This window comes from Phymastichus coffea, unplaced genomic scaffold, assembly GCF_024137745.1.
Source record: "Phymastichus coffea isolate CEN01 unplaced genomic scaffold, Cenicafe_Pcof_1.1 PCOF00055, whole genome shotgun sequence".
In the NCBI taxonomy this organism is placed as follows: Eukaryota; Metazoa; Arthropoda; class Insecta; order Hymenoptera; family Eulophidae; genus Phymastichus; species Phymastichus coffea.
Window position 1 is genome coordinate 1,447,786 of NW_026706866.1, and position 23,619 is coordinate 1,471,404.

Consider the following 23,619-nt stretch of genomic DNA (forward strand, 5'->3'; position numbering starts at 1 on the left):
CCTCCCTCCAGCCGACGACAGTCGATCCAAAGACGCCCCGTAAAAGATGGGTGGTGGTTCGTTTCTATATACGAGCGCGAAGTGTTTACTCGAGATTTGCGCGGAAATTCCTCGGCGGTTTATCGGTAAAAAGAGGAAAAGGACAGGGTCCAATCTCGGGTTACGAGCGCGGAGCACGGCATTCTCAGGAGCTTTCCGTAATCACGGCGAGGGCAGCTGGGAATGGTAGTGTGGCATGGGGGCCGATCGCGGAAGGTCGACTATCTTGCAGGAAGAGCGATCGGCCTGCTCCGACGGCGCATTAGCATTTCTCGGGCTTTCTCGGTGCGCTCGTCATTTTTCCGGCTGCTGATATCGCTCGCCGGCGCGAAACCGCGAAGCCGCTCGCCGCCCATGGGAATGTCGTCGGTCCGCTGTATAATTCATGAGCCCGTGCCCCGCGCCAAATGAAGCCGTAAACGAGCGCGTGGATGATCCCCGCGGCCGATCCCCTCGACGCTGATCCTCGTGCTCGTCGCCTCATGCGCGCAGCTGCGATCCAGCGACGCCAAGTGCTGGTCGCATGCGAGCAACGTTTTGTCTGCCCCCGACGTCTGCGCGCGGCGTCCTCTGTCTACGGCAACGCCGCCGGCGATTAACATTTAGCGATGTGGCCCATGACTAATTCATCGCGGACGGTAGCAGTGCAGATCTTTCACGAGTGTACAGGCTAATAGCGCGGCAGCCGTCCGCTCGCTGCCGCGCGCATACACTTGCGTCCATTGAAATCGGTTCAGTGGCGGCGGCGGCAGCAGCAGCAGCAGCCGACGAGTCGAGTAACGTTTGAATTAACCAGGAGCAGCGCCGCGCGATCGTGACTCGAGCTACACCACGACGAGTCAATTCCGAGGCGGGTCGTTTGCCACTCGCGCGGCTTCCGCTCTGAGATTTTCAGCGGACACACGTGCCAGTACCTAAGTGGACTCTTACGGGTTGCGGCTTGCCATTCGTACCCGTAGACTTGCCCTGTCTCGGTCGTTAATTGCTCGTAAGCCAAGACTGCGCCGTCCCAAGCAAATCCAATAAACTGCCGTTTTCAGTAAACGTCAGAGTTTTCTCAACGAATTGCGCGCAGATGCTCTCCGCAAATGTATACTTTGGTTTTACGACTAGACAAGAATAAATAAGTAACGCGAAGCAACGTTGAAAAGCGTAATAACGAAGCTATAAATCGAAGCACCTCTAAACAGGCGGCAAACGAGGTGCTTATATCGCCCCGAGCGTTTAATTGCACGAATGCAGGCGCTTTGAAAATGGCCGTTGGATTAGCGAATCCGCGCTGTCCGTCTCGTTTCCGGTCGGCTGCCCACTTAAAGAGAAGCAGGTACGCTCTCGGCCAGGCAGGGCAGAGCAGAAGGCGCGGAGACGAATTATATCTGTGGCGAATAAATTGAACGCGGACTGACTGCGGCATAAATATCCAACCGCGCTGCGAGATATCCGCGGCAGTTTTCCCCGGCTTATCGGGCGCGCCTCCGACGACCACGACCACGACGGCCCGTAAACATTTCCAAGAGCGAGAACAATTGATTTACGTGCTGGTCGCGCCAACTCCAACTTACTAATTACACGGAAATCTGTATTTGGCCGAGGCATTCACACGGTCACGGCGTTTTTTCCCGGCAAACTTCGGCTCCGAAAGGACGTGGAAAAAGCAAACAGGCGAAGGGAAAGGAAAGCGCGCAGATTCGACCGCACGCAACGATGTATATCTGGAGGTACGCGTAAGGCTGCAAACAAATCAATACCCGCAGTCGGCCTTCTTTTTCGTCCCTTGCTCACGCCGCTAGACGCGCAGACGTCTCGAATGCTCACGAGCCTTATCTTGTTGCACTTCCGGCCGCAGACAGTCCCGCAACTACTAATAGCCGGCACCAAGTATCTCTTTTCTTTTTTAACGATTCTATGCAAATGCAATGACACGATCCGACCACTTTGTATTACGACCAATCCGTCCGGGGACTATGAGACATTATTCCGAGTGAACGTTACGCAAGAGAGCGCCATTGTTGAATAATAAACGAACGTCCGTTCGTTTTTTGCCTCGACATTTTTGTGGTTTGGTGACTGCAAGTCGACGAGAGTCTTAGCTGGGCACTCGTAAGAGCATTGTACATTTGCCCGAGGAAAAAGTACAAACGAAGCCAATGAGTTATGAGCGCAAATCTCGTTAGCGCGGTAGATTTGATTAAATTGGCAGTAAATATCAATATTTACTGCCAATGCCGCGCTGCAACAGCTTCGAGTGCCATTCCCGTGGGCTCTGAAGCATAGTTTCGTGGACTGCGAGCAAACGATTGATCGAGCCCGTTGCACAATGAAATTATAAGGTTTTAATACAGACCTCCGATGCATAGTGGAGTCGAATGGTCAAACGATGATCGATACAAGCGCAGATACAAGCGAGAGGCAAAGCAAGCTGACGGGGAGGGGGGGGGGGGGGGAACAAAGCACAAAGCGAGGCCGCCGCGAGCAGATAACGCGATACAATCGCGAGTAGTGTACATATGAGGGCCGCGACATGCTTGCGCGCAGATAAATCGCCACGAAAGTGCGGCATGGGAGGCAATGGCCGGTGTATAGGTTGTAAATCGAAGCAACCGTAAACCAGAGACAATTAGTTGGCTCTGGCTTATTCGGTTCGGCGTAGGTGGGAGAAGGCGAGAGGGTGTCGCGCGCGTGTGGGCCGCCACTCGCATTATAAGTAATGAGCCCGCAGAATAATCCGCGGATGTTGTGACGCTCGGTTCTACAGCTTATTTGTACGTCTTCGCGCGTCTCGTTTCTGCAAATGCGACCCTGATCCTTTTCCAAGTTCATTTGCCAGCGCGCGAATCCTATTTAGCCAGTTCTATTTTGCCAGTTTAATGAGTTTAACCGCGACAAATAAACAAATGCAACGCCGAGCCTCCCTCGGCGCGCTTCGCAGACTGCCTGCGCGAAAAATCACGAGTTTCATGTAGCAAAAGGAGGCATGATGTGCATAACGGCAGAATTAGTGGGCTTTAGTACGTGTGAAATATGCGCATCGTGGATCGCGATAAGCCGCGCAGTTCTCGCTGGTACAAGTGATGTCATCTCTCGATCGGATCCGGAAGCTCTCTCTCTCTCTCTCTCGCTCTCTCACTCGCTCTCGCTCGGGCCGCAGCTGTATTATAGTAGCAGCGGCATTATGCCCATATGCAGCGATACATACCTCTCGTGCACGCGCGCTGGCATAAAAGCCCTTTATTCTCGCTGATTTTTTAGCAGGACGCCGTCGTACAACAATACACCGCGTTACGGGGCTAGTTTAAAAGGCGCGAATTCTGTCGCGAGCGTGCACCGCAGATCTCGCTTATCTAATCAGCCGTCTTATCGCGTCAGCTAGACCTACGAACTCCCTCTCAGACTGAAAGCTTGCATGCGTGTCTGTGCTCGCGACAAAAAGACGGAGGGACAAAAGAAGAGAGAGAAAGAGGTACAAATTCGCGGCACCACCTCGTAATGTTCAACTCGCCATTGTGAAATCTAGGCAATTTACAGGAAGCCTCGTGACTTGTCTGAACTATTGGCTACGCAGATTAGATACCAAACAAATTACGCCACTGTGTATCGAATGAAGAGCTGTTATCTACCAGTCGCCCTCATCGGGAGTTTTATGGTTGGCCTTCTAGAGTATTAATCAAAATTACTGCTATTTTTCTAATCCGCCAGTCATGTATATATATATATGCGTGTGTATGTACAACTTCGGTAATATTCACATCTGTATTGAAGCGATCAATTTGACGACGGAAACATGTGAAACGCATCGCGAAATGTCTGACGCTGTCCAGACTCGCGTTAAGTAAAAATGACTTAATAAATCTGCTGACAGGTAAAAACGCAAGGCACGCGGTCCACTGTTAGCGACAAAAAAGAGGTCCGATCAGGCTTGACGATTTCATCCCTCAGCACACGCAGAAAATCGAAAGAGCAAAGTTGGCGAGGAATAATCAGCGGAGCCATTCGCAAAGTCAAGGCAAATAGTAGTGCTGCTCCGCACGGACAGATAGAGAGGCCAAGTTAGACCTGTTATCACCGTAAAAGGGCAAAAATCGCGGGACTGGACTGACAGGTAATAAACATGTACCCCGCTACGGGAGCGCTGACCGTTCGCGTTGAGCTCACCTCCGTTATGCCGTTGCTGCTGTCCGGATGGGCGCTGCCAGCTCCGCGCCCGACACCACCACCTCGACGACGAGCTCCAGGGGCACAAGGTCGCCGCCGGGCGGCAGCTACCTGTCGGCGCGCCTCCGGCCCACGTGGTCTCGCGAACATTTACCGAGCGCTCGCCGCCACTGCCGGCATCTCCGGAGCTCTCGCGAGCAGCGCGGACCACGAGTCGAGCGCGGAAGCTCGGTCGAATCGACCGCGGAATCTCGAGAGCGGCAAAAGGACAGACGGAAGTGCACTTGGCGCACTATTTGGCGGCGGTCGCGCTACGCACTGCGCGCTGGCCGGCGTTCCACGCAGCTCGCTCGCTGCTGCCGCCGCCGCAGCCGCCGACGACGATCAAAGCTATCGGCCGGCGTCGATCGCAGCTTCTTCTTCTTCTTCTCCTCGGTTCGTTCGCCTCTCCCGCTCGTGGCATGCGCCACACGCGCGCCGCTCATTCGCCGCGCAATGCCAGTTGTGTATCGAGCGATTTTTCGCAGCGCGCCGAGCGAGCCGGAGACGCGGGCTTATCTCTCCCCCTCGGCTGCCCGGAGAAGGAGAGACAATCGCTCGGCGTAACGTCGACTTTTGTTCCGTTGCAAATTCGATGCCGTTGGTGCATTTTGCGTAGCGCCCGAGCGCTGAGTAATCGTCCCGCCAGCGCTCGAGTGCATTCACTGGTTGCTGCGGATCGTTGATAACCGACCGGAGCACTGGCCAAGGAACGCTTCGACTGCTGGCTTTGTTTTCAAAGGTAACGCGCGTTTGGCGAGCAATCGCTGTACCCGGAGTGGCCGTCGGCCCGGCGAACAATGGCCAAAGACGTCCTCCGGCGTGGAGCGCTGCTCGCTGACTGAGTTGGCGGCGACGACCGCGAGGCTGAGCCGCGGCGCGCGCGCGTTCGCCTCCGCGTGGTGTGGGTATCCGCGCTCGTTGGACCGCAGGTAGTCGGTAGGAAGGTAGGTAGGTAGGTAGGTAGGCAGTGGCAGCAGTCGAGTAGCCCTCTGTGATTCGCTTCGTTGTCTTTCGTGCGCCCCATTTACACTCTGCCTCGTCGAGATTAGACGCCAGAGCGTGAAAGGGTGTGGTCGAGGCCTCTTCTTTTTCGTCGAGGGAGCCCCGATGAATAGGTCGCGTTTGTTTGCTTTTGGCGCGGCGCGAACACAGACGTGCGCAGACCTTTGATGTGCCCGCTGCTGCAGAAAGGCCCTTGACAATTCGACAAAGCCGCGGGATCAATCCCATTAACCGTTGGATTGCAGGCTAATTATCGGAAATAGATTATTTGACAAATAAAGCGCTGGACGTTGTGCGGAGTCCCGCGTAATCTCGGAAATTGATGCTGATGAAAAAATCGACCAAATCCTTGTGCGCGATGCTCGTAGCAGCTGCAATTATTGGCGCAGGAGTACCATTAGGGACTGATTGTTCCTCGTGGCCAGCGGTCTTTGCGCCAACTCGACTTTATCTACTGATTTTCCGATTACAGAGAGCACGAGCGTGAAGGGGTCAGCCAAGTGATTCCTCGGCGAAGGTGGGCTGAAAGGCTGGCCGTGTACCGTTTCATCCGGCCGGCGTCGATTCTCTGGATTACCGAGAAGGAAGTCATCGCGCCGCGTCGACCACGACGCGATCGTACATAGGCTGGAGGTGCTCGCGCGCCTACTTTTTCCTCGCGCGCACCCAACGCTTCTTGTGCACGCGCACCTTGGGATCTCGTGGCGGCAGCTCGCCACCTCCTCCTCCTCCTCCTACTCCCCCACCTCTGTCACATTCGCCGTGTTGCCGGGCATTGTGTGCTCGCTCGCCTTCTTTCGCGACGACCCCGCGTGCTGTATACCGTTACGCCATAGGGAGGGTGTGCCCTATCCGAAGGCTCAAGGACTCTTGGCTTCATGGCTCAAGTGAAACCAAGTCCTGCATATCGAGTGGGCACGCGATCTCGGCTGGCTGCGCGTGCTCCGTCCAATGATTGTCATGTACATGAGAGAGAGAGAGAGACGACTCAACTCGAATAGATCCAACAAACTTATCGACTTCTCAATCTGTTGCGTGTCGCAGTCGCATCTCCATGATTCGCTCGCATGGGCCAAATTGACTGTCAAATAAAGAGAAGCAATTGGGCTGAGGACGAAAGTCTCACGTCGAGCGCAAATTCGAACCGGAGGCACCTCGAGGCAGCAGAGCTTCGACGAGATATCAAAAGCGCTGCTGCACGAGTCCGTTTCAATTTCTCAATCCGTCCGGCACACTCATCAATCGAGACTGCACTTATCCTTATCATTAGCCGCGGTGCGCTGGTGCATTATCAGGCCCTCATCATTGCGCACTGTCTCATTAGTAGACGAGAGTTTCGTGTGCTATCCGCGTCGAAGCGAGCGAGCGTATAATGCTCTGGGCCGCTCGCCCCCTAATTTGCAGTCTGCCGAGGTAATGCGAGTCGATGTACCGCACGGGGACTACGTCGTTCGGGCTGTAGGCTGCTTGCGCAGCGTCAGCGAGAAAATTTGAGCAGTCTTGGGCATCTGTAATTGTTCGGGTGGATCGCCGCGAAGCGAGCACACGAGCACAAGCTGGACTCGGAGTCGGAGCCGGAGCAGCCATTGCCGAGCTGACAAATGGGGCCGCCGCCTCGTAAATCTCGTTAATCCCATTCAATTTCGAGCTTCTTGCAAATATCATGGTCATCCACCATTCGTCAAATAATTTTGGATAATGGATCTAACTATATCGCACAAGCTCGAAACACCGCTAGTAGCGGCGCAGTGGACAATGAGGATCCAGCGCGCTGTGAAAAATGCCGACATGCAACAATGTCACCTCTCGTGTGTACCGATAAGCATCCGCTAGGCTAGAAAAGCCGTGGAGAGCATCGACCGCGGCAGCACGGCGCAGCCGTCCTCGCCAAGTACGAAAGCCGCGCTTACCATAGCGGGGGTTCCGCGCGGCAAACTAGCCGCGCCGGCAAGAACCGGCGAAACCAGACGCAGCTGCGTTGGCATTAACCCACGCGCGCGCGCGCGCGCCAGCCACCGCAGCTCCGGCCGCAGAGAGAAGGAAACAGGGGACGCCGATAGATCGATCGCAGAAGCAGCGGATAGGCAGTGGGAAGCGCTGCTCGCCGCCGCCGCCGCCGCCGCCGCCGCCGCCGCCGTCGCCGCTGCAAAAAACGCGAGAGCTTGGGTCACGAGTAGGAACGTCATCTCGAGCGGCTGTCTCTCCGCAGCCGGACCCGAGAATTAGCCTTTCCCCCCTCGTCTCTGCTCGTCGATCGCGTCGCTCTCCTTCTCGCGCGCGGGATTCGCCGCGCCACATATGTGCGACTGCCGCCGGCCGCGGTCGATCTGTGTTACGCGAGCGAAGGTCACACGTGCGCCGACCACGCCACCCGCTCGTCGCAGTCGTCGGCTCCCCGGAGGATCGCCATCGCGCCTGCATACTGCCGCCTGTCCTCGTTCGCTCCCCGCCGATGCCCTGAGCTTCCGAGCGTTCGTTCGCCCCGCTGCCTCGCCAACGCTTCGCGCCTGCGACGCGGCTGCATCGACAATCGCGATCGTTCCGTTTGAAGCTGCTCGAAACTAACGCCCGTCTGTATCTTGATGTCCCTCTTGTAAACACGAGTGCGCGCACGACCGGCGGAGTATTGGAATTTATACGCGTGACCATATAGCTACGTACACTAGTAACACAGACGTCAAAGCGCCAGCTCTTTTAGAAGTCGCGAGAAAAAGGCTGATCCCGAGAGGGAGAGGCAAAAACCCAATGAAAATCCGACACGACTTTGCGCTCTCTCACGTTCTCTCGGCATCAGTCCCTCCCCCTTCTCCGCCGCTAACGGACTCGCCCTTCGCTCGCTATCGAAGATCGCTCCAGCTACCGTTCTCGCGCGCGACATGTCCGCAAGCGATTTCAAACTTTTAACTGCTCGCGGCTGCACAGTAGGGGCTGCAGCAAGAAGAAAGGTTCCGCTCTCGAATCGCGTGCAATTTGGAACGAACCGATGACAAAGTCAACGTTCCCAGAAGTAGGACTGATGCGGGCAAAGCTGACTTTCAAACTTTTCTGGGCCACGATCAATTTTCTCTTGCCGTCGAATCTTTGCCCCGCGAAAAGAAAATAATACGAGCTCGGACAACTTTGACGAGTTCGAATATTAAAAATTTCATCAGGCATCTCGGTAAGTTCTCTTTGTAGCGGGACAAGCTTTTAAATAGCAAGTACATCAAGGCACATTTTAATCAACAGTCGCGATCGTTCAGTAAGTCCGAATGCGCTTTTTTTTATTCGCGTACGAACTCGTGAACAAGCCATTTGCACTACGGTAATGTGTTCGAGGCTCACGGAGCTAATTATTCTCGAAAAAGCGTGTGAATAATTATTCAAATAGAAAGGCTGAGCAGCGGATCGCGCAGCGACACGAGGAGCAAGCAGTCACGGTAAACGCACTCGCGAGCGAGAACGAATAGTGTTTCCTAAAGTATAATCAGCAAAACCAATTGCCCGCTACAAGACTGCGCATTTCGAGTAATTGACAATCGCGTAAACAAACAGGCAGGAAGCAGCGCCGAGTCGAGGCGGCTGCGGCAGTCGTGCCGGCCTCTCATTCGAGGAGAGAGAGAGAGAGAGAGAGAGAGAGAGAGAGAGAGAGCGAGAGAGCTTGTCTGGAGGCTCTCGCACGCACGTCGTTTTCTCATTTCGCGTGGTCGAGTGCGTGGTTCTCGCGAGACCGCGACGATTGCGCCGCGAGCTTGCATACTCGCTGCGAGATGTAGTTCCTCTTATGCTCGACTGGCGCGCGCGAAAAAGGAAAACACGCCGCTGAGACGAAGGAAAAACGAGAAGTAGCAGAAGAAGAAGAAGAAGAAGAAGCAGAAATCTTTGGTTTGCGGTGCGTTCTTTCTCTGACGCGCGCGCGCGTGCGTACGTGCAACGTCCGCCAGCCATCCACTTTAACCGCTTTCCCGAGATCGTTCAGCTGTTCATTGCCACATTCGCTTCCTCTTTTCGCAGATCGAGTGTTTGCCTTGGGCTTGAAATATTTTGTTCTCACTCGACTATGCGTGCCTCCGCGTGAAAGCTACTGCTCGTTGTAAACACACGCATACACACTCGCAAGCAAATAAAGCACTTACGATGACTTTTTTCAGATCAACACTTGTAACGAATTACTCGCAGACTGTCGCCCACGCCTTGCGCTCTCTATTTGTTCATACTGCTATTCTCCCCGTCTCGCTGTTTACGTTATTTGCCTTTTTAAAATCTAATTTTCCAGATATTTATAAACATCGACATTATTAGCTTCCTAATCACATAAGCAAGTAATTGAATTTCCCTGCAAGCCTTGGCTACGCATTCATTCTTGCGGTTAGACTATTGCCTATCGACGTCATATTGCTAAAAAAAGATCGAATGATTTCAGACGGTGAAGCGAAAATATTTCCAAAGCTTAAAATATTACAGTTTTTCGCAATTTGCAAACCAAATCTTTTTACAGTACTTGCACTTGCATAATAATGAATTCTGTGAGCTCGAGCCATCAAATGCTTCAAAACCAAGAAGGAAAATGAACAAACATGCAGATTTTCTTAGTATTGGATTCAATCAACAAACCTTATCTTCGCACGCCTTGTGGCAGATGTATTTGCACACTGGAACAACGAAAAAAAAACCTTTTAATTACGTGGTACAAACATAGAATTTAAATGTGCTGAAACATGAATAGAATCGATTGAAGCAAATGTACTTATATTTTTTATTTTTGAGCAATCGTGAAGTTACCGTCATTTTGGCAGATTTCATTATTCTCAAGCAATTTGAATCATTATACATCTGATTTAATAACGCTTCTTGGATCAATTAGGAGCTACCCTGAATATTTCTTTTTATTTAGTTAATTTTATATTTGTTCTAAATATCAAAGTCACATGCATTAATTGAAATTATTTAAAAAATTTCGGGTGACGATGATATTTACAAAACCTCAAAATTGAATGGGAATAACGAGATGTACGAAGCAGCTGCCTGTACAGGTTTTCAGTTATTTATTTGAATAAAAGATATGATTTTATATTTTTCACTTTTACGAGAGGTATCGCGATAGAATCTTGATCTAGAAGTCAAGTTATGAACTGTTAGCCCACAAAGCAAGATAGGTGGATCGTTAGATGGAATTAATTTATCTGTTTTGTTTTTCGAGGCATTTTTTAAACTCCGACATACGTTGCTCCGTAAAAATAGGTTCTAACAAGAGATCAGGACAATTAAGAACAAGCACGTACATACATATGTTCACTGAATAAACGACTTCCGGCTGGAGCTTTCCATAGTTTTCTACTTTATCGACTCGCGGCGTAAGCTTGCTTTTGTAAAGACTTACCTCGACAACTGGATGCCTGCTTTATCACCGCCTGATGACAGAGCTGACACGGTCGGGGCTTGCGCAGTCGTTTTGTACGGAAAACGTGACATTGTGGTTCAAAGTCGCTCTGTAAATAGAAGAAAATATATAAACTATGAGTTTGCGAAAGCATTTGTTCTACGCGAATTCATTATTTTACATCAATATACGTAGATTCGTTGAATTTTTTAAACTTAATTACATATTATATTTATTTACTTATTTGCCAACATCAACTATAAGCAGTTACATATTCTGGAACAATCCGACTCGCGGAAGAGCAGAAAGCTCTTGATCTGCCTAAAATACATTTAATATGAACTGTATGTTCGATCAATATAATTCGGATTTACATTCTTTTAATCTGCAGAGAAAATCTCGTAACACGAAATGAAAAAGTTAAAAAATTACACTATCACAAAAAATCAAATGGAATTATTGGTCTCGCAAGCCCGGGCATTACCGGCTCGTAATTACGCGCACGCAATCCAGCACATTCCGCAAACACTCGGCTTGCTTTCTTTTGCAAGTTGTAATTTATGCTATACAAAAGTGTCGTTTTGTTTTGGTATTGATTGAGTGTATATATACTAAACAAGGAAGGCAGATGGTGCAAAGGAATGATCGCTCGTTGATATTTCATTTCTGTCGCAATCAATAAAATCAGTCAAGATGATAATATCGCCTGTTGCGTATTAATTGGTCTGTCGTTGCCCCAACGCTCGAATCAATTTTAACTGACTGTTTTATTTGCTTTCTTAGCTCCGAATGTTTCGATTGGGCAGATCTGCTTCATTACTTCGTAATAGAATTTCGACATCCCCAATATTTACCGAGCCCGATGACAGTATCGTATTGATGTGGTCGAATTGTCTTTCGACAAAGAAAACACGAAAGTTACATCAGTCAGTATCAAGCAAAAAAGGATGAAACAGCTTCGATAGTGTTTCTTTCGCTGCTCTCTTTTATGACAGACGTAGCATCATCAGTTTTGCTTCAGCTATTTCCAAGTGCACTCTTGAGCGAATCCTTACGCAAGAACTCGAGTGAAAAAATGCTGAAAGGAATATTGGCCCCGTTGATGCGGTTGGCGTCGTCGCGCGTTACGTTTTTGCGCAATTTCACGGTCTTTTTTCCGAACCGGATCGAGACTTCGCACGACAATGATGATTGCTCAGCAGCGAGTTCAAGGCACTCGACAGTATTTCGAGTGCGACCAAGTGCGTTTCGGGACATAGCTGCGCACATCGCGCACATACCTGCGCCTAGCGATTCGCTAAGCAATTTTCGCGCGAAAGCATTTGCATACGATGATGACCGAATCGAGAGCAATTTCATTAACGGATACGCTCTCGCGTGCTAATTGCGAAATAGGATGTTTTTAATTTCTCGAGAGCTACCAATGAATGAGAGATTCAGTCTATTAATATATTAGAGATCGTGATTCAATCAGGCGCCCGTGACGAATCGAGTTACTGCCGTTTCTCAGCCTAGAACGGTTAAAGATAAAAGGAGCCCAATAAAAACTTGCAAATGAAATGTTTTTACAACCAGCAAGTTTGATATTCAGCGTTTCTTTTCTTGGATTCGTATGTCACAGGTCATCGATTCGATACGATTGGGCGAATAAAGCCGCTGGCAAACTAAATACGCTAAAAAATCAATCGTCGTTCACTGAAAAGACATCCGGCATCATTCCAATATGTCGTAGACAGCACGCACGATATCGACACCTCTTCAATGGTGGTGCGTTGGCAGACAAATGAAGCACAAGCCGGCAACGTATAGCCTGCGAGCGAAAATGCCTCGGGAAATGCAACATCAAGCGAAGGCTGAAAAAGCTCGCGCTTGAACGGCGCTGCGCGTCGACTTTGTACCGCGCCACACGCTGTACATAGAGCTGCGAGCCGTTTAGCGCGAAGAGTCAGCTGACTGCTATGCGCGATTACGCGCGATGGGCGACGCTCAAGCGGCGAGCTTCCAATTATCAAGCTTCGCGAAGGAGACAAGCGCGAAGAAAGCGCGAGTGGGAGATTTCGAACGTGGCTTATGGCAAAGTGCGCGTGCCCCCATTCGCAACTCGCAGACCTTTTCAGATTTATTCAATGATGCACATCCATTCCCATTTTCACAAGCCTCATCCACAGAACAGTGATAGATGCTGAGAATTTCACGGACTACCAGCACACCTATCCTATGCGAGCAATCTATCTAGTTTGTAATGCGAATCAGAGCCACGGAATAACGATTCGATAGCATCGTTCGAGAGTGTTTGCGAGCCTCCGTATTCACGTCTATGATGTCATGTTACAAGAGCCCTCCCTATGAAAAACTGACGTGCCTTACATACGAGCATGGCTAATCTGTGGGATGGCTCAACGAAAGCATCGCCTAGATCTCAAGTTACTCATGGGAATCTATACTTTTTTCTTGCATATGTGAAAGTATGCCTGATTTTATACAAAGATGAATTGAGAACATCTGTATAGTTTGATAATACACGAAACTATATTTACAATTACACTTCTTATCTTAAGATGTATGCATTTAAATAAGAAGAAAATTATTAACACGTTTGAAAATATTGCAAACCCGAGCTGCATAACACATCCTGCATCATACGTTACTTAAAATGCTTTATTTCTACTGAATTTTCATGAATATCTAGTGTAGCAAATAGAAATATTACTTATAGTAATATTCATTCATTTTGCATGTTTCCCTGTCGTAGAAGAATAGTTTATATTTTAATCGAATTTTCAAGCGAAACTTTTACTTGCTTAGACGTGTATAGTATTCTTTAAATTTTTAATGTGCACAGCAATTTCTCGCACAAAATTACCTCTTAAAATTACGTTCCGATTAAACTATGGAAAATGTCTTAGTGCTAAGCAAATTTTTAAAAATGATTGAACTCTGAATATTTATATAAAGCAGACAACATAATGGGATCAATTAAATAAACAAATCTTTTTGTCGGGATCAGCTAAAGCATATCACCGGTAATCGTAAATTTACCGGTTAAAACATTTATAGCGGAAGCTACGGAAAGCTTTCTTTATAGATCTCGCGATTGCGGTAGTTAATGCTTCGTCGAGTCAGCATACGAATTAAGCTTCCGACGTCATTATAGGGTTCAAATAAGTAGTGACAAGACACCTGCTGGTGAAAATGGCATTCGACGCGTCTTGAGGAGAGAACATCGGAATAGATAGTTGCGGGCCGAATCGATCGATGCTCCATCTCACCCTCTTTCTCATTGTCACTCTACTTCGCACGACGTGTCGTCAATCGTTCAAAGTGACTCCTACAGATCAAGTTAGTGGCCGCTTAAAAACAACATCGTATTCGATATCTAAGTTGTATTATAAAGAGAGAGAGAGAGAGAGAGAGAGAGAGAGCGCGCGCTAACTGTCGGCTCGATCAAAGATAAGTGGTTAATTTTTAGCGTCATACTCGACGCAGTTGGAGGCAGCTCTATGTGCGCGACGCACGGTAGATCCAATTCGAGCTCTCGCACCGCGCGGTGTGATGGCGGGACATTCGCATTTCGGTCCGCAGCTCTTTTCTGCAAGTAAACTATATCGAGCGCGACTTTAAATCCCGCCTCGCGCCTTAAGGAGGTCCCTGATAAACGAGCGCCCGCGCGCGCGAATCCGCCTAGCCGATCTCTCAGTTTAGCTACCAGCTTCCGTCCATCTCTGCTCGCGGTCGGCTTGAACTGCAGCGCGAAGACCAACCGGAATGAGTCATTGGAAAATATCGGCATTAATAAATTGGCAAATCTCGCTGCTCGTGCATACGTCTAAGCGCGTCCGCATACAGCTCCCCTGGAATGCTCACTCGACGCCGCTTTGAATTATCGTTATGGTCGCGCATTCTCGACTCTTACTGCGACGCTGCGAGCTTGTCGATGACAAAAAAAAAGAAACACTAGGCATTTTTACTTGTATTGGCTTTGTAAGATCTCCGCGAGCTAATGACACATCGACGCAGAATGACTCGTTAAAACATCGGCGTAAGGTGTGTCGCCTTTGAACGCACTTTCTTGCTAACAACTTGTCGGAAGAATAAAAAACCGTTTCGCGAGCGCTGATGTACACTTTCGAGCCATTGAACGATTTCAATTATTTATCAACCAGCTTATAAAAGTTATCGTTGACGTTATCCCTGTCTAAGGATAATCGGCATTAATTAAATTATAAGTGAAAAAAATGCAAACACCACGTGCAACCATGAATCAAAAGGAATTTTATGGTACGCACTCTGTTATCGTGGACACGAGCGATCTATGTTAAGCTACAGTCGCAGACTTCTAAATGGTTCTCGGCGCTCGCTCGCGGGAATAAATTACCATTCGATTTTATCCGCGAGCGCAAGCGTCCAAAACGAAAAACCTCTCGGAATATTAATTCTATGCCGTACGCTCTTGAAATGTTTGCCAAGCTGAGTAAGCAGAGTCAACGGTACGCCAACTGATCAATCGACTGCTTTTCGTCGACGACTGAATGAATGGCTAAAAACTATCAGCGTCGAGACACAGAGAGAGAGAGAGAGAGAGAGAGAGAGAGAGAGAGAGAGAGAGAGAGAGAGAGAGAGCTACCTTGACGATTACAAGAGAAAACATGGAATCGAAGAGCCAACTAGGCTAACTATTCTAATTTACAACACTGTATCTCGAGTGATATGCTCGCGCGCGTGCCGCCTGACAACTCGATATTCAAAGCGAGACTCGTACTCTGACGAGTTTTAAAGAACAGCCACTCAGCTGCGGCGCATTTGAAGTCGATGCTCTCATGCGCATTTCCTTGGCGATCACGTCAACTGTACTATAAACCATCGGATCTGTCTGCGAGCGAAGATTGACTTTTAGCGACACATTGTGGATAACGTCGGTTGAAGTGTCGCCATTATAAATATTCTTGTGCTCGAGTTTAATGCGACGTCAGTCCGACCCCTACAGTAATCGTACGAGTAGGAAGGAGAACGATAAAAGGCGGAAAATGAAAAGTGAAGGTACCTGCATTTGCCAATTTTCCGATGCCTCAATACAAAAAAACCACCAGCGATTTTTTGCCAACGCGGAAAGACGATAAGATCTCGAGTCGCTGCTCGAGTGATGAATGATCCAGTGAGTTTGCATTCATTACTCTTGGCCGTACTGCTTGCTGCGAAAAGGTCCGAAGAATGCGGGGAACAAAGATTGCGCTTAACAAATGTAAGCGCAGGGATAGGCTCGTTGACAGACGCCGCGATTTAGTTGACTCGGTCGTTTGTATGCGCGCGCTTTGAAAATAAACGAAATGAGTCGAGGCGTGCAGCTCCGCGCGCTGATAGAGCAGCTATATCTGCAGGCTCCTTATAAATATGCCGAGATTTTTCCTCGTCTCACGCAGTCACGGCTCATTTTTTTCACTCGCGACTGGACAAAGAACATTTTTTAAATAAATCTCCGCGGCTTTCAATTCACCGACTGTCAGCTGTTTACACAGCAACGGCGTACTCGCGCAAGTCTCGGCGGACAGTCATCGCGGCGTTCGCGGAGGGCGCGAAAGGAGATGGCCAATGAAGTTCCACGAGGAGCGTGCTCCGGAAAAACGCGCCCGCGAGTCGCGAGCGTTCCTCAGAAGTGTCATAATTTGCCTTCGACTGGGAGGTTCTATATTTAGAGGCTCGAAGAGGTTATAAATCACGAGCTGTACGTCGCGACTCCGCCTCGAGAAGCGGGAACTTTGAAAGGGTTTCCCGACTCCCCGTGGACTCGACTCTCGCGCTGGCGAGAATGATAATTAAAATCGTAGGCGGCGCCGCGACGTCGACGAGCGCGCGCGCGTGCACACGCGGGATCGATGCGATAACATAAGGCTGCGAAGCGCGCTTACGAAGCTCGAGAGCGTGCGTTTTCCTTGGGCCACGGCGCGAGGAGCTACGCCGTATGTGGGTCACTCGCTTGCGTACAGCTGGAATACATTTTCCGCGGCTCAAGAGGAAATTGCGGCGCTTTAATGAAACGGGAATCGGTCGTTTTCTCTTTCTTTCTTTCTTGGCGCTATAATGACGCTGTCGCTCAGCCGCCGCCAAGTCTGACGGAAGGGCGCTCCTCCGCGATGTCCCTTTCGGAAGGGTTATAACGGAGCCGGAATCGTCGGGGGCCATAAGCAGAGCGAGCTCGTGAAATTCCGATATCGCCGGGGCGTAGGTACCGTAGCGATCGGTGCGGCAGCCGGCGGCGCGTCTTGGCGTTTTCACACGGACTTTTGCGGGCTGCGCCCCATTGTGTCCGAGCAGACGAGTCGTCTAAAAGGGAAGCGCGGTGGCGGCGGCCAATTTATGTAATCCGCGCGGCTAAGTGGCTCATTGTTCCGCGCGCGCGTACGCGTTCATGCCGCGGCCGCTCGCCCCCTCCTCCTCCCCCTCCTCCTCCCCCTCCTCCTCCCCCTCCTCCTCCCCCTCCCCGCTCCCCTCCCCCCTCTCCGCCATCTCTCTTGTTTAATGCATGTAAAGCCTCCGCGTGTAAACGTGCGTGCGGCGCGTCGCAGCAACAGCGCTCAACCCGGCCAACGTCTGCACAGTTGCTCTTGGGGCGCTCGGCGATTTTAATTGGGATCAGCTGTTTCGCGCGCAATTTACGAACGCTTATAGCCGCGCTAGCCAGCGCGGCCGATCGAAAAATTAATCGGTCCAAACTTCGCTGCAAATCCGTGCTAAATGCTCGATAAACGAAAACGTTCGGTTTTATTGCTAAAGTTTCGAGCAATCGGCAGATAAAAGCTCCAGGTTTCCCAACTGAGATCAAAGAAGTTGACGCTATCGGCTCGTTATCATGATCCGTTTGAAAGGAAAGTGGGCACGCATGTCTAGATTCAATTGGGTTCGGACTATCGACGTCCGTTTCTCCGATACAGCAGTTGCCGCCGAGTAAAAGGCCAACAATCGCATTAATAACGCTGAAAACAAGCCAACTCGCGGCCAACCTAATAAATCAGCACAGTCTCATAAGCAAATCTTTGAACGCAATATGAACGAGACTTTCGTCGGCTCGCGATCTCGTGCCGATTAATTTACGAGCTTCCGCGTTTCCATCGTTCGCCTCTCTTTTTATGGCTATAGGAAAGTCGCCACGCCAAAGTGCGATGACCGCCAGCATTATTCTATCCAAGTGATCTATCGCTAATCGAATTGCCCTAAGCGCTCTGCCCTGCCGGTCGACGAAATCTCGAGCGAATTTACCTTTTTATGATATTCGTGCCGTTCAAAATGAACCACTTATGGTACACAGATCTATATGCGGTTAGCGTGAAAAATGCCAATTACCACTCATACGTAAGGGATGAGTGGTATGTTTATGCCAACGCTGAACAGCTATCGTTACTTTGAAATATTTCAGGGTTTCTATCAGCAAACAGTGTCGTTGAATGCCTTAGTGATCACTCGACCGTTTAATTAATCGACCGTTGCTCGTCGTCATTACTGTAAATTTATACATGCTGATGGGAGCATCTGTCAAATTTAAAACTGCAAGCTACAAAAATCTTAAAAAACTTGTCGTTACTCCTTGATCTTGATTGGAATTACGTGTGAAAAAATCAGTTATTTTTTGTATGAAATTATGTGCTTACACAACCTTATTGCAAGTTCATGAGTTGGAATATTGTAAAAAATCGGACAGAAACGGCAATTGATCGTAATGACCGGTGATTTACCAGCCTTTCGGGATGAAATGTCGATCTTCGAGGAACACTTTCAAGTACCCGCCTGCTTGAGAACTGCGAGCATGTACCTCTTGCGTGCATTCACTGTCGACGTAGAAAAAAAGCAAGGTCGAGCCGCTTGTAGTTGTCGAAATGTTATTTAATACTCTTCGTGCGAAGAGTATTAAGGAAGCTCATAAGTATCGCGTGCAGCGTTGCTTATGAACATTGCCAATGAACTCGAGTGCAAAGTAAATAAGATAATTTGTGATTCCCAGGCAGAGATGGTTCTTGTCCTTTTTTACGATAACAACAGATATTTACCTTGCGTTAATTTAAATTCGAGTAAGTACCACAAGGAAAGTTCACCCTATGATCCGCTGCTTAATCAAATCGAATTGACTTAATTTGGTGATAATCAAACACTTGACGAGTATATAAACTATCGCACGGTTGCCAGAGGTACATAAGACTTCATTTAGTCCAGTGAAAAAGACAAGTGAAACATTGTAATAAAAATAGCAAGCATGTTCTCTCGTTACTTTTTGATATTTTCTTCCGTGCTATTGGTAATAGCTATGGTAAACGTTGCTGCACAAAGTGTCGAAGAAGAAGATATCGACTTCGAAGAATCTTTGCTTGATATTACCGAGAGAAGCAAAATCGTTAGTAAAACAAGTATCTTTTTTTGCAAAAGCCAAATACTGAATATGTTTGAAACTGCGATTTACTGTGCAGGTTGTTTTTTATTAAAAAAAGTGTATTATTCAGAGTCGATAGAAATAGCAGATCAGAAAAATAGAACGACATCGATATGGAAACCATTAAGTATAATTAAAAAATGTTTGATTAAATGTTTTATAGGGAAGAAAGATCGAAAAGATGCTCAAGAAGGTCTTTAAGAACATAACTGACGTTTGCCTGAAAGAAGCCGTGAACAAGTGCAAGAAAAACTGGTACAACCCTAACAAAGCGATCCAATGTGCCGTAAGTGTGAAACTTTGTGAAAATCATGGATACATCGAAGCGCATTGATTAATTGGAAACATAACTGGACTATAAATTTGCAGAAAGACTTCTTCAGGATTGAAAATGCTGGCTGCCTGGTCGGCGCCTCTCGCTGAACGAACCGCCTGCATTCTGGTGGCGGATGAGAAGAAAACCGGCGCTCTCGCGTGTAGCTGCGAGACTCGAAGATTTTAATAAGTTGTAATCTGATTTATTGTACAGTTGTGCGGCAATAAATAAAAGCAGCGAGGGCATAAATAACAGTGAGCATGATTTGGCTGGCGCCGGCCGCGAAACCTGTTTGTAATGACAAAGCTAATAGCAGCTGGATGCTATTAAAAAGCGAGCTAATTAGCTGTGATTATGAGGCAGCGGTGATCGATAGCCAGTTAAATCGAGCCCTAAATCAAGCGCGCTCGATACATAGGCGCACGCGTCTCGGGCGGCAGCGCGCTCTCGCCGATCGGCGCGATAGATACACGCGGAAAAGCCGATCGATCGCCGCCGCCGATAAGCGCATAATGCACGTAGCGCGTGGGCGTCCTTCGCGAGAAAAGTGCACGTGGGCAGAGCTCGAAACGAGATTGGCCGGCATAATAAATACCCGCGAGCCGAGCGGCCCCGGACGCTTATCATTATTGCGCTCGAGATGCCGGCCGCGAGCTAGCCGGCGATCGCCAGAAGCCGACGGGAAAAAAATCATAACGACGCTCGCCGTTCAGCGATGCGCGGCCGTTACCGCTCGGCCGCTGGACTCGCTCTTTTTCTCGGCCACCGGCGGACGTCGTGGCTTCTATCGCGTCACGCTGTGTCGACCAAGTGGCGTCCGTCCGCGACTTTCGGACTCGACGCGGCGTGCTCGACAAGTCAATAAACTCGCGCGCCCCCATTCTTCCTTTTGGCGAATGCCGTTTCTCACTCTCGCGGCAAATCGCACGTTTTGCACTTGGCGCAGTGGGGTGCGAACTCGAGTGCGGCGCAAGGTGCGCTTGTTGAACAAGCCGATCGAACCTGTTTCCCACTGTTTTATAGATCGTAACCGATGCCGAGAATTTATCGTATTGACGCTGGTTTTTTCAAGTAACGATCGGCAATAGCCTCGCTCGCTCCGCGTTAATATCGCCTCCCGGTTATTTATAGGCTGAGTCGCCTGCCTAATGATTTACTCGAATAACATAAATACCTATCATGTTATGTAAGTGCAAATTTTGTACTATCAATCATCAATTGCTTCATCTTCGACGCCTCTGGCACCGGCTCGTTCATTATTTCTGGAAGCGATTAAGCTATGCGCGATCAAAATTTTGGACGTCCACCGCCGCCGCATCCACCTTATTCGTCATCGTTGCATTGAATGGGCTCTTACCCAACGATCATTAGCACTACAATGAAGCTGGGAAAATTTATCATTACCTTAATTGCGACACCGAGTAACACCCATTCGCTTTATTTATTACTAATTGAAATCGAAATCCTATTGAAAAATCGACGGGCATACGATGACGTATATACGGGCCATTATGTTTCGTCGAATCGTTTTCCATTGCGAAAACCCGGCGGCGTCTCGCCGAGGCGTGTTCGCAGATGACGTGCGCCTTGGTGAAAAATCCTTGCACGTACAACGGCTACGTAACATATAAATTCTGATTGATCACGATTGAGGCACTTGGTTGAATGGAATTATTTCGAAGGGTTGTAAAATCCACACTTATTTACAATGCTCTTCGAGAAATTCGATTATATAATTATTTTTCCTCTCGGCGAGAAAGAGGTTACCGAGGAAGTTGTACACTTTTCACGTCGATACATCAGGAGGTATTAATGGTATGCGCCTTGAAAATGTGATTGCCCGCGTGGAACGAATACATCGATACAATGCTACGTATAAGCTTAGGGCTATGGTATATCGAGCCGTGAATAGAAGATTAATGACGAGACAAATTTTTAGCGCGACGCCGGCAAGAACGCCAGATACGCGTGCACGTAATTATCATTGAAAGCGAAAAAAAAGGACACACAAAAGCGCGCGATCGTCCAGAGTTTATCAAGCGCGACCGACGGATAAGTCGTGTCATCATCGCTTCCTCCCGTCCATCATCGCGCGCGAGCTCGCGTAGTCTCCGTCGTCGTCTCTTCTCAGTCTTCGCATCGACGAGGATCATTTATTATGCGAGCCAGTTCAATATGATTTCCTTATTAAGGCGATTGTCTCGCGGGGCCTCGGCTTTAATGAAACTTAATTTGTCCGCGCTCGTCTTGATTCGATGCGCCTGAGAACCGCCTGCGCCCGTCGAGGACGCGACCAGCCATAGACGCAGCCAGCTGTTTCGGCAGAGCGCAGTTCGACAGCAGGCAATTCCACGAGCGGACCCGGAAACGCGACCGACAGCAGCCGCAGTGGCTTGGCGCGCGAATCCAGGCGGGCGAAGGCGCGACGTCCGCTCCGCGAGGCTGGGTCCGACCGCGCGTTCGGCGGAGGACGCGGGACTCAAATAGTCGGCGAGCCTCGCAGCGGGTTGGGCTGGAAAAGAAAATCCGCCGGTAACAATTGGAACGCCCATCGTTCACAGTTGCGGCGAGTCATCGCTCCAGCGCGGAGAGTCAGAGCGAGCTCCATTGTCGAGGCGCGCAGGCGTACGCGGAAAACTAATGTGACGGGACTCTCGCTCGCGACAAGCGGATTCAAAAATAGGAGTCGACGTGCGCCTCGCATTGTGCCGAGAGCGCGCGGCCCGTGATCCCGCGGACCTCCGCGCTCGAAACGAGCCTGCGTCGAGGACACGGACAGGCCCGCCCTGTACGCGTCGCCGTGAAGCCGCGATCTCTCCGGCTGTTTGCTCATTGAAATCGCTATTCGGCTTCGGCGTTCTGCGAGCCCCACGGATTTCCCCGGCTGTCAAGGAGACTACTCCTTAATTATTCCAGGTGAAAGTTGCGTCCGCGAATGTCCCAGCGACGTGCCGTATTATCGTAGAGCTATTATTAGTAATGTGGCAGCTACATATAATCGAGCTGGATTATACGCATTATTGAGAGTCCAGTCAGCGATCGGGGGCTTCAACAAACGAATAGCTGATGCGCGCGGTCAGACTAGGTGCGTCTTGCGTGCCGTTCATTACTAATCGCTGGCCTCGATATTAGCGCGCTTCTGTGCTCTCGGCTGCGCAGAGGAGAAGGAAAGCGGCGGCAGGAGTCGCGCTCGGCAGATACGCCATACACGAGTGACATAAGCAAGGTCTCCGGCTAATTCTCGCGGCGAGCGTTCCGATGCATTACAAGTGCAGCCAGCGCGCTCCAGCTGGCCCCGCGAACGCACATTTTCAGCCGCAATATCCGGACGTCAAGGTCTCATTGCTCCTTTTATCTCACACGCCTGCGCAACACCATTATCTTTATCGGAACGCGACGCACGCGGAGTTACCTTTTCCTCTCGCGTCTACGTGAACGCGGAGAAAAACAAGCAGCCATCTCGCGAGCTTGCGCGCATAAAACGACAGGACTTGACCAACTGACGTCCTGCTCCGATCTGAAAACGGTTGGTATCTGCAGGCGCCTGCGGCAATAACGGCGACAAGTAGATCAAACCGAACGTCTGACCCCGTTACACCGTGACTCGCGACGCTCGTGCGCGCGGGAAAAACAAACGTCGAGTCCCCATCGAGCCTGCACTTTGCATTCCGGTCCGCGCGTCTAACAGGGCTTGGTGGCTAAAACGCCGATAAGCTCGGTAGAATTACGAAAAATGAAAAATGCCATACTCGCATTCCGCGAGCGTTTATTTAGTAATCGTATACCTGATTAGCGTAATTAAGCCGAGTTACGTAGTTTTATCGTGGCGCAGCGGCGGGATTATCTGTGAGGCCGGAATGAGTTTCTTTTGCAAGCCAGCAAAGCGCACTCAAGTTCATTAGAATACTTGAAATGGAATAAAATTAAGCATTGCAGTCTGCTAATAGCCGGTTATACCTTCTTATTAATGAACCACTGGGATGTTGCAGTTTGTAGTTGCGAGTAAATACTCCGCGTGGCCGTGTCGAGTGTGTTCCCGTGTCAAATGTGCATTGCCGCGCGCGACCAAGTTTACGCCTGCTGCTGGCTCAAAGTCAAATAGGCGCCCCACTCTCTCCCCCGGGGAACCGCGATGTCAAGCTCGCAGATTGCGGCCTGTTTCTGCGCTTCCAATTAACGCCCGCGAGTCAGGCAAAGACCTTATCCTCCAGCTCGACTGCGATTCCTTTGCCTCGGATATTCGTTCGAGACGTCTTTGACGCCTTTCAGCCTCGCCTTGCTCGATAACAACTGAAT

General features: G+C 49.6%; 1 protein-coding gene across 2 annotated transcripts in view; it reads right to left on the bottom strand.

Moving 5' to 3' along the window:
* The window catches only part of LOC131666005 (tensin-1), a 109,098-nt gene that overhangs the window by 60,430 nt on the left and 25,049 nt on the right, over positions 1 to 23,619 (bottom strand). For both annotated transcript variants that reach the window (XM_058938318.1, XM_058938319.1), the window contains exons 2-3: positions 10,595 to 10,703; positions 9,829 to 9,866 (exon numbers count right to left, since the gene is read on the bottom strand). In XM_058938318.1, coding sequence (XP_058794301.1) covers positions 9,829 to 9,866; positions 10,595 to 10,703 — 147 coding nt within the window. The remainder of the gene's footprint in view (positions 1 to 9,828; positions 9,867 to 10,594; positions 10,704 to 23,619) is intronic.